Source organism: Ursus arctos, unplaced genomic scaffold (genome assembly GCF_023065955.2).
Source record: "Ursus arctos isolate Adak ecotype North America unplaced genomic scaffold, UrsArc2.0 scaffold_22, whole genome shotgun sequence".
Classification (NCBI taxonomy): domain Eukaryota; kingdom Metazoa; phylum Chordata; class Mammalia; order Carnivora; family Ursidae; genus Ursus; species Ursus arctos.
The window spans coordinates 56,958,429-56,970,064 of NW_026622897.1; the positions used below are offsets into that span (position 1 = coordinate 56,958,429).

The 11,636-nt window shown below is 37.6% G+C and overlaps 2 protein-coding genes across 2 annotated transcripts; both read right to left on the minus strand.

Moving 5' to 3' along the window:
* Positions 1 to 246: 246 nt before the first annotated feature.
* Positions 247 to 1,200, minus strand: LOC113269449 (olfactory receptor 51A7-like). The gene has a single exon (XM_026518339.1). The coding sequence runs from the start codon at positions 1,198 to 1,200 to the stop codon at positions 247 to 249; it is 954 nt and encodes a 317-aa protein (XP_026374124.1).
* Positions 1,201 to 4,976: 3,776 nt separating this feature from the next.
* On the minus strand, positions 4,977 to 5,918 carry LOC113269501 (olfactory receptor 51A7-like). Its single transcript, XM_026518379.4, has one exon. The coding sequence runs from the start codon at positions 5,916 to 5,918 to the stop codon at positions 4,977 to 4,979; it is 942 nt and encodes a 313-aa protein (XP_026374164.3).
* Positions 5,919 to 11,636: the final 5,718 nt, after the last annotated feature.

The following is an 11,636-nucleotide window of genomic DNA, read 5'->3' on the forward strand; positions in this document are numbered from 1 at the left end:
AGAATCAGAAAGGAGATGGGACACTTAGCTATAAGAAGACAAGAACCCCAATCCTGACTCCTAAAACATCTAATCTAGATTATGTTGTTGCTTAATTAAATCTATAACTAGACATTTGATGGGCCCACTGAGTACAGGCAATGTGTCTCTTTGTGCTCAGTCTCTATTCTGTCATTACCATCTTCAGGTTTCTATAGCTGTTCAGAAATTGCTGAGTTGAGCTTTCATCGTGGCAGAAATTGCTCCTCAACCTTGTTTCTCACATAGTTTTGCCTGGATCCGATTTCTAATCTGCTGACTCTTCACAGAGTACACAATGGGATTCATTAGAGGGGGAACCAGAAGGAAGGTATCAGCTATGATGACCCTAATAACTGGGGAAGCATTTTTGGCAAAGCGGTGAAGGGCGGCCAAGGTGACAATGGGCACATAGAAGATGAACACAGCACAGATGTGGGAGATGCAAGTGTTGAGAACCTTGAGGCGGCCCTTGTGTGAGGCAATGCCCAGAACAATCTTCAAGATCAACATGTAAGACACAGAAATGCACACCAAGTACAATAAAGATGTAAGAGCCACAAATAGTCCATAGATGACATTGACCTTGTTGTCAGAACAGGCCAGCTTCATGACATCCTGGTGGAGGCAGTAGGAGTGGGATAGAAGGCTTTTCCTACAGAATTTCAGTCTCTTTAGAATAAAGGGGAAAGGGAGAACCAACATAATACATAATGCAGCAAATACGAGGCCAACTTTAATGACTCTGGCACTGGTCAGGATGGAGGTATATCTGAGAGGACTGTAGATGGCTATCAAGCGATCGATGGACATGATTAAAAGTACTGATGCCTCCATAGCTGAGAATCCATGAATGAAGAACTCTTGGGCAAAGCAGGCATCGGGAGAAATTCCAGTGGCATTGAACAAGAAGATTCTCAGCATGGTTGGAAGGGAGGAGATGGACAGTCCCAGGTCAGAAAAGGCCAGCATGGAGAGGAAATAATACATAGGCTCATGCAGAGAGGTCTCTGTTTTTATGAAAAAGAGGATGGTGCAGTTCCCCAAGATGGCAAGGAGGTACACGAGGCAAATGGGGATGGAGACCCAAATGTGTGCATGCTCCATGCCTGGGATCCCAACGAGGAAGAAGGTAGAGATTGCCACCTCCGAGGTGTTAAAGAATGAACGTGAGGGGATCATTTAATTTGTGTATAGTAATATGAGGGGATCAGAATATAGATCTCAGAAAAGCCTTCCTGCAATGGCATGTATAGATTAGTTCAAATGTGTATGCTTTAAACATTGGTATGAAATCTTGGGATTGCAGCTCTTTTGTATAAGAATTCTTGGACTGAAACAATATATTTTTAGCTATCTTATTAGGAGTAATAGCACGACCCATATCGATAGGATATCAAGAGATATGAATGCATATTAATCTGCACGAGTAATTGCCAGCAGATAGATATTTTAAATATTTTAAGTGCTTTTCCTGAAGTCATCATGCATGAGGGAAGCAGTAAATTGGACAGCCTCTGTTTCCTGTAGCAACTTTTTAAAGGAGAGTCCTGCCTTTTAGTCTGAAGACTGTTTGGAGAAATATAGAGCAAAGAAGGACATCTCTTAATACAATTGCATTTGTAGTTATTAAAGAATATTAATTTTTAAAAACAGTGTTCTTTCAAAAATGGGGCTAGCAAGGCTTAATATCCACATCTAAAAGAATGAAGGTAGACCCTATCTCACATCTTGTACAAAAATTATCTCAAAATACATTATGGAGCTAAAACAGAAAATAACTCAAACAATCAAAGTCTTGAAGGAAACTTAGGTGGTAAGATTTTGTCACCTGAGGTTGTGTCTCTGTGATATCATTGGTGCTCTTTGTCTTTCTGGCTTCCTAGGCTCTCATATAAGCAGATATCATTTGATATCCACTGACATACTAAAGGAATGAAAAAGTATACCCTCCATTTAGAGGCCACTATGTACAAATTAAATGATTAAATGGAATTTATACAAAAGTCACCTTCTCACCATTCCTTAAAATCCGTGAACTCATAGTTTTTTGTTAGAATCATAGACTGCTTTCTATTCATCATGAGAGAGAAAATGCAAAGCAGATATTTAAAACTATGAAGAAGGGTGTGGACATAGGACAGACTACAGAGAAAGTAACTCCATGTAGTCCGTACTGCCTCCCATGGATGCCCTCTGCACACTCAGAGGTCTCTTATATCTGCACAACAATAACTCCACCATTCAGCAAACATGCCACCCCAGGGCCAGCCAGGTTCAAGCACCTGGCTTTGAATTTCTCTCTCTGCTTGGTCCCTGGCTCTGGCCTAGCACTTGGGTGACTGCTATCATTTAGAAGGAGTCTGGACTTCTACCATGCATTTATGGAATTGTTGGACTTTTTAGAGAGTTAGGGTAATGGCATCCATCCTAACCACTCAGCAACTACAGCCAGGCAGAGACTATGTGAATTTTTTGCTTGAGCTGGTGCAAAGGCAAGTGGTAGGTAAGAACATCAGAAAGCTTACCAGTAAGTTGGAAAGTCGTTGGACTCACATGTCAGAGTAAAGAGGAAATGGAGGTGGCATGCAGTCACCAGAATTTCACTGCTCTGTAGGCACAACAGTCTATCCTGACCTGCAGAGTCTAGTCCTCCCTCCCTGCTGCTTTTCTGTTGGCCCAGAAAATGTCCAGGGTTCCAACTCAGCAGGCTGGACCCAGAGAAAAAGAAACTCCCTGTAGGTGAAATCTCAAAGGGGACTGGAGCCCTGGAGAGTCATCCAACCCCTGAAAATGAGAATTAATCCTGTGAGCAAAACACCCCTTAAGTCTCCCGTGCTTCCTCTGGCAGAATATGCTCCTGTCTTCAAAGATCAAGAGAATTATGTGAATAATCAGAACAGTTTCTCGGTGTATGATACCTATGCCTTTATGTGTGTGTCTCCTCCAGTGAACTTTACTGCCGTAAACTTATACGTGTTTCCTTCTGCAAATTGACAAGGTTTTGAAAATTTAATTTTCATCCAGCATTTGCAAAGATGGAAGTTTTTTTTTTAAGAACATGGAAATGCGATTTATTTATTTATTTATTTACTTATTTTTTATTTAAATTCAATTAGCCAACATGTAAGTACATCATTAGTTTTTGATATAATGTTCAATGATTCATTAGTTGTGTATTAGACCCAGTGCTCATCACATCATGTGCCCTCCTCAGTGCCCATTGCAGAGTTCCCCATTCCCCCACCCACCTCCTTTTCCTCGACAAACTGAGGGCGGCGGAAAGATGGTAGTTTTCAACTGCACTCAGGCTTTGCTGTGGAATTTTGCTGGTAAAGGAGGTCACTTCCATGGCAGACTAGGATCCTGGGATGTTTTGGGGAGTCTGAGAAAAGAAAATATTGCCCAAATGTATAGATACGTGAAGGAGTAGTTTGACAGAGACAATTTCTTGGTTGTAACTCCCTATCCTGGATATAGCATGTGATAGCAACTTTTGAACATCTACGCTGATTCTGTATAGAAATCTCCAGCACTGAAAACTTAAGAATGCCCATTTGGTATATTACCATTCTTTCTGCATCTGTGTAAATAACGAGGTAAAATCAAAGGAAAGCCTTATTTTGTGATCAGGAAAAAAAATCTTCCTTTGAACTTAGAATGTATTTAAAATGGGGGAGATTACAGAGGAGCAGGTGCTTCGGTGGAAAACTGCATTGCTGAGAACACATTGTTATGGGTTATCTGATTCTGAGCATGTGAACTTGGTGTTTTCAATGCCTCTGAGCTCTTTTCCAACTCTAAGTTGTAGATACTAATAGCAACCAAAGTATCTCGTGTAGGTAGACCTGCAAATAAATTCTGTCTGGTAGAAAGTCAATAGGCATGTGTCCCACGAAGTGGAAGAGGCTGTTTGTAAAATTCATTTGCAAATTAATACTAATATTCCTATCCATAAATGTATCTTTTATATGGGGTCTCCTTTGAACTGGTTGTATCATTTGCCTGGTTCTTTCATTAAAAGTGAGTTAAATTTGGGCCACCTGGGTGGCTCAGTTGGTTGAGCATCTGACCCTTGATCTCAGTTCAGGTCTTGATCTCAGGGTTGTGAGTTCAAGCCCCACTTTGGGCTCCATGCTGGGTGTGGAGGCTACAAAAAAAAAGATGAATTACATTAGATCTCTAGTGGATGTTCATTTTATGTCTTTGTGAGAGCTGTAGTTTTACCTTTTTTGAAAATTAGTCTAATCAGGGTTTACATTCTTCCATGGGAGAAAGGCAAATCTTATACAGTATAATGAGTTCTGGGATTAGGTAGAACTCCCATAGAAACCTAGAAGACAGGAAACTTTCTATTTTGCATAACATAGACAGTGATATTTTAATGCTCAGGAAGGAAATACTGAAATAAATGAAATGAGTGAATGACTTAAATTCTTATATTTTCGTAAACTCTGAATGTGTGTATATTTGTTGTTTTATTGGTTTCATGTATGCACATATCCCTGCCCATTACAATTTTAGTTCCCGAGCACATAAGCGTATTTCATAAAAGTGGAAACTATAAGTTGAAGAGGACTAAGAGGAGTATTTTAAATGAAGAGACAAATCTCTGTCACTTCTGATCACTACCCATATAAATGTATACTGTTAATTCTCAAATGAATGTATAGAATATTACTTTAAGTACGATAATGGCAAGCATATACTGTGCTCTTAAGGCTAGTTAAAGCAAGCTGGGTGAAAACGGAACCTTAGAATACATTTTATGTTTATGTCTGAGCCCTAATCCGAAATTCTAAACCAACATATTTGCAAGGCTGATTCTTCAGTCTTAAATAATGTGTTGAAAGATGATATTGTAAAGCAGTTAATATGTGGTGTGAGTCCTTACTGAGTTGTTCTGCTTGTTCTGTGTCATGTTCTGATCGGGTTTGCAGTGCGGTTAAGCATCCCTGTCAGTTGTGTTTCTGACCCAGCTTCCCTAAAATCCTATTTCTTATCTGTTGGCTTTTCACGCAGTATACAATGGGGTTCATCAGTGGAGGTACCAAGAGGAAACCATCAGCCATGAGGATCCTAATGAGTGCGGGGCTGTGTTTGGCAAACCGGTAGATAACAGCTAGGGAGATAATGGGGACATAGAAAATGAGCACAGCGCAGATGTGGGAAACGCAGGTGTTGAGGACCTTGAGCCTTTGCTTCTGTGATGCTATCCTCAAAACCGCTTTCAATATCATCATGTAGGACATGAAAATAAATGTTAAGTCTAGGATGCCTGTGACAGCCACAAATAAGCCATAGATGACATTGACCTTGTTGTCAGAGCAGGCCAGCTTCATGACATCCTGATGGAGGCAGTAGGAATGGGAAAGGAGGCTCTTCTTACAGTATCTTAGATGTTTTAGAGTGAAAGGGAAAGGGAGGATCAACAAAACATTTTTCAGAGAAAAAGCAAGCCCGATGTTGATGACTCTGGCACTGGTCAGGATGGAGGTGTATCTCAGAGGGTGGCAGATGGCAATAAAACGATCCAAAGACATGATGAGAAGAACTGATGATTCCATAGCTGAGAAGCCATGAATGAAAAACTCTTGGACAAAGCAGGCATCAGGGGAAATTCCTGGAGCATTGAACAAGAATATCCTTATCATAGTAGGGAGAGAAGAAAGGGACAGTCCTAGGTCAGAGAGAGCCAACATGGAGAGAAAATAGTACATGGGTTCATGCAGAGATGGTTCCGATTTTATGAAAAACAGAATGGTACAGTTCCCCAGGATGGCAACAAGGTACATGAGGCAAATAGGGATGGAGACCCAAATGTTGGCATGCTCCATCCCTGGGATCCCAGTCAAGAAGAAGATAGAGATTTCATTTTCAGATGTGTTGAAGGTAGACATGCTGGGTAAATGAGGGAATCAAGATGAGAAGCTTGGGAGAGGCTTCCTGCAATGCTGCAAATAGACTGGCAGATGCCTGACTCTATCCAATTGCAATCATAGAGATCTTGTGAATTCACGTGATATGCACAGAATTCTTAGATATAAACCCAAATGGAGAAAGATAGGAAGAGGAGTCATCAATATCCAACTGAAAACAATAACTGAGAGAAAAGGAAAATAGATTTCTATCAAAATTGAATCTTACAACAGATACAAGTTATAATAGGTGTAAGTTCTATACAAGGACTGATTGGTCAACTAGGATAATTATACAGGTGTCTCTTTTCCAATTTGAGAATTTGATGCTTTCACTTTTTAATGTAAATATTATAACTTACATACTCTTAAAATTTCAATTAATTTACATAAAATTCAGAGACAAAGTAATATATTTTTACATAATGTCTTCTAATGTAGACATGGGTTTTTTCCTTTCTTCAAATCTTCTATGTCTCTCCAACACATTTGGTTATTTTCTCTACAGAGATTATACATGTTTTGTAAAAATTTTTTAGAATCCTTATGTAATTTTTGCCATTATTTAAAGGATCATTTATTCTCTCTAATTTTTCTATTTTTCGTAATGATTACTGGTCATGTATAGGAATACTGCAGATTTTTATTGTAGAAGCCCATTATAAACCTGTCTATGCTGGCCGTTCTCTTTTTGTATCCTCCCTTCTGTTGTCCCCTTAACCATGTATGCACTTCTGTAATGAAATCCTTCACTAGACACTGCTCACTTGACTTCCTCATGTGCATCTGTTTCTTGCTGGCACATGGTCTTTCATACTTTTCACTTAAAATTTTCTTCTCCTCTTCTAGTCTTTAGGCTGTTCTCATTATCACTGATGTTCTGCAGTGCAACATGCAATACACAGGTGGAGATTTACAATTCACTTATTTTGCTCGTAACTTAGGATTTTCAAACTGAAAAGTCTTTATCTTTTTTTTCAATTTTGAATGTCTTCTGCTATTATAACTTTCAACATTGCCTACTAACAATATATCTAGCTGGAGCATGTTGAAACTTCTCAGTCTAACTTCCTAGTCAGATTGCTTCATATATTCCAACACTTCATTGGTTTTTGTTGCATTTTGGTGCATTCTTCAGCACTACTTTCTTTTTTTTTTTTTATAATGATTTTTTATTATATTATGTTAGTCACCATACAGTACATCCCCGGTTTTTGATGTAAGGCTCGATGATTCATTGGTTGTGTATAACACCCAGTGCACCATGCAATATGTGCCCTCCTTACTACCCATCACCGGTCAGCACTACTTTCTTATTCACTAATTCTGTTTTCATTTGTAGCTGGTCTGAAATGTATTCCAACTATTGAGTTTTAGTTCATGACTCTATTTTTCTTTTCCAATTTATATTTTTATTTTCAATTTATATCTACTTATCCCCCCACAATTTTTCATTGATTTTATTGTTATTATGCTGTCTTCAGGTTTTGAGGATCTTAAGCATGCCTGCTTCAAAACTTCTTTTAAATTGTTTAGTTTTTCTTTTTTCATCAGGGGGATTGTAGAGTTTCTTTGTCAGTGTTAGTCTGCATATATGTTTTAGAATTTTACTTGTAATTTCACCTTGAGTGAAAATTTCCTTGTCTGTTTGATGATTTATTTTGTTTATGCCCCATGATTAGATGTAGCAGTTGACTCTTCCTTCCTTCCTCATTTGTCAACTGTACTAAGTCTTTTTATGATGGTAAAAGGATATTGTTTCAAATGAGAGCTGAGTACAGTTTTGCCCTTCCCATTCCCCCCACCCACCAACTATCTCAAGACCTGGCTTGTTATGGGGAGTAGACTTGGGCTGTGACAACACCTATTTCCACTCTCCACATGGATTAACAGCTTCATGTACCAAGCAGGGTAACATATTGGTCCCTTGTCAAATATGGAGCACTAACATGCTGAGTCCCAGGCAGGTGCTGAGCTGCCAATCACCAATATGCCTCTAGACCAGCAGCCACATGGGTCTGTGGATTCAACTTCAACACACCATTATATGTTTTTACATGGTATCTCATATCTATCTATCTATCTATCTATCTATCTATCTATCTATCTAATCATCTATCTATCATCTATCATAATCTATCTATCTATCATCTATCTATCATCTATCTATCTATCTATCTATCTATCTAATCTATCATGTATTTTCTATTTGTCTATCTAAGGAGCATGTCAATGTCTTTTCATTATCTTTAAAAATTATTTATTATTACTAAATGTTTGGCATAGAGTACAAATTAACATACCTGATTCAGCTTACCACACCATGTTGAATAAAATTCTCCATTAAAACTTAGATACAATTTTAAAATGTAACCTGTTAGAGCTTATGTTCAGGAATAGTTGATTTTTTTGAGAATTGTTTGATCATGTGCTTTTGGGAAAAGAATGAGTTAATGTACTATTTTAGTCTATAATACACTAAAACTAATTGCAGGTTTCTTCATCAATCTTTGTCATGAGGAATTTGATAATAACTCTCAGATCTGAACTATTTAGGCCATTTCTTAGTAGTTCCATTCTTATCTTTACATACACCTTCAACCACTTTGTCACAACAATTCTGTTGTCATGATGTACAATTCCTAAAAACTCATGTTCCCTTTTTTCCTTAATTGTTTCTTTTCTGTGATTTGTCTATACTACAATCTCAAACTCCAATTACTGTTATCCACCCTCAGTTCTTTCTAGGTTGTTGTTGCTTCTTAAACTTTCCTTGCCTTCTGAAGGGATTTTCTAGACTAAACCCCACCTCCAAATTCTTATATATATTTTCCTCCGCCCAAACCACTTCCATCTCTGGGTCGTCTGTAAACATTTTAGTGACATTTATTCCCCTCAAAAATGAGATGTTTAGGAGACAATTAGAGAAATGCCTACGAAGTTTTGGCTTATATAATAAATGATATTATATTTCTCCCAAACTTCATAGGTTGTAGATAACTTGGCATTGTTTTTTGACATATAGTTCTCTTAATATAATAAAACAATTTGTTTATTGATAAATCAAGAAAAAAGGAGTAATAACATTTTCAATGAGCACATTATTTATTCTTCACTATCAACCTCTACTTCTCCAAAACTAATATATCTATCTATATCATCTATCTATCTATCTATCTATCTATCTATCTATCTAATCTATATAGATACATATCTCTCTTTGGAAAAATGCTATACCAGGGCACCTGGGTGGCTGAGTTGGTTAAACAACTACCTTTGGCTCGGGTCTTGACCCCAGGGTCCTGGGATCGAGCCCCGCATTGGGCTCCCTGCTTAGGGGGGAGCCAACTTCTCCCTCTCCCGCTCCCCTGCTTGTGTTCTCTCTCTCTCTGTCAACTAAATGAATAAATAAAATCTTTATTTAAAAAAAAGAATTCAATGAGATGATATATATATATATATAAAAAGCTGTACCTCTCTGGAAGGGCTATTTTATTTGCTTGAAAGTGTGCCATTTTTGGAGAGTCTACAGTAAAGTAAAACACTGTACAGAAACACTTCCAGTATGTTGTTTCCATCTCAGAAGGGCCTACCCAACCCAATTCTGTACTTTGCAAAAACGTAAAAAATGCAGTTTAAGTAGCAGACACAGAATGTCCTTAAAGGATGGAGTTTAAATAAAGTTTACTATTTATATGGAAGTTGTTAAATAAGGTTGTTTATCATGTTCTTTAAGTTAAAGGTAGAGTGATGTTTAATGTAGTCGGAATGGTGTCATCCAGACAGCTTCAGGTGCTGAGCATATCCTGAAACTGAAGCAGGTGTTCAGCAGGAAAGGTGTGCTAGCTTGCCAGGGGAAAAGGTAGGCATCTTAATGTTATTGACTGATAAGATCATGCAGGTTTTCAGGTACTTACCAAGGTGTTGGCCATGGCATTAACACTTTAAGGTTAAAAAGGAAATGAATGCAGGGTGAAGCCACCCCAATCCTAGTTGTTAGGCACAAGGTTGTTCAGGACAGTCTGATTCTAGTCTTCTACCTGGATGCCCTTTTAGCATAACAAAGGGCTCTGGGGATAAGAACTCAGGAAAATCTCCAGAAGGAATAAAAGGCCCACAAGTCTTTAAATGAATTAATTCAAGCAGTGCTCAGCTGAATTGCCATTCTGCATATGAATTAGCCATTTAAGTTTAATGCCCTAGGAGACCTGCCCAAGAGGCCTCACCCATTGCATAAAGCAGAATTGGTTCCTCTGTCACCTGCCCTTGCAGAGAGTTTGTATGTGGCTTTTCTGGAGGAGTGTCACATTTTGTTTTCCAAGGTCCTTATGTTTGTGCCTATACTTGGGTTTTCATATTCAGTTTTGCTAGTGCTGATAAATGGAATTTGTACATTATAAAAGAAATGATGTTAGTCTTCTTTTCTTGCTCATGAGCATTTTATTTTATTTTTAGGGAACAGTCAAAATTTTATTACTTTGTGGGAGTGCTTTTTATATTAAAGAATATAGCCTTCTATTGTGATATGTATGCAAATTATTTTTACTCTTAGGTCACTTGTACTTGTCTTTGCTAGTGATGGTATCACAGTTGGGTTCTCACTAAGGTGAATATTTGTGTGCAGTGTATTTGGAGAGTGCTCTGAGGTTAAAGACCTGTGGGGAAAGAATGAACTAGAACTAGTGGGCAGAGAAGTTGAACTCCATGCAATTGCTATAACAAAGACTACATCACCTTTGGGAATCACTACCTCTAATCCTGCAGAATCCACAGTTGTGAGAACAGAAGGCACAGCATTCCCTGTGACCCATGTATTCTTTTTGGGGGGAGGTTGTCAAAGTACGTATAAAGGCCTTTGATTCAATGTGAACATATGAGAAAATCTCCAGCAAAAACAAAACATGAGGATGGATAACATTAAAAAGAAAAAAAACCTTAATGCAGGAGGTCAGACCTATGTTATCAGTTCAATGGGAAGTCTTGAATTAAGGGTTCCCAGGATTATGAATTTTTAAAAATCTCTATTAAACATATTGGTGTGAAATTTTAAAGCAGTAGTGATAAAAGTAGAATGATAAGTGATTTTAGAGAAAAATGAATGAACATCTAAAAATAATCTAAGTTTGACTGCAAAGCAAATAAAATTAGATGTGGGTAAAAAATTGCAATAGCTAGACAGGAATTTAGAAGACAAAAGAGCTAATGTTTTCTAAGTACTTAGATATAATTAATTTCACCTAAGAAGTTATTTGAGGATGGTTTCCAATAAACCAAGTGAATTAATAGAAGAGGAATACATGAGCCCTAATAAGTGGTGTAAAACCATAAGGTAATTAAAGTAAGTCCCAGGAGGTCACATGTACAGCAAGCCAGAGGGTATCAAGTCTAGTTTGGAAAAACATGAGGGAGAGCTCTAATACATGTCTAGAGGAATACATAGGAAGTCTAAGATTTGCATAATGCTTGCAAATTTAAAACAATATAAGAAGGTGATGAGGGCAAAATAATTCAAAAATAAAATTAATTAAAAAACTGAAGAAAATTTAAGTAACTGTGGAAATAAAATGGGTATGCAATAATTATGTACTATGTATATTCCCATAGTCATAAAATTAAGACTACTATTTGTATATCTTCAACTTTTAAAGAAAAAGTATGAGAGGTTTCTCAGTGATAATAAAACAATATGAACAATTTAGA

What these genes read in the sequence shown, in the direction of transcription:
- LOC113269449 (XM_026518339.1), bottom strand. Translation starts at nt 1,200, where the DNA reads ATGATCCCCTCACGTTCATTCTTTAACACCTCGGAGGTGGCAATCTCT.
- LOC113269501 (XM_026518379.4), bottom strand. Translation starts at nt 5,918, where the DNA reads ATGTCTACCTTCAACACATCTGAAAATGAAATCTCTATCTTCTTCTTG.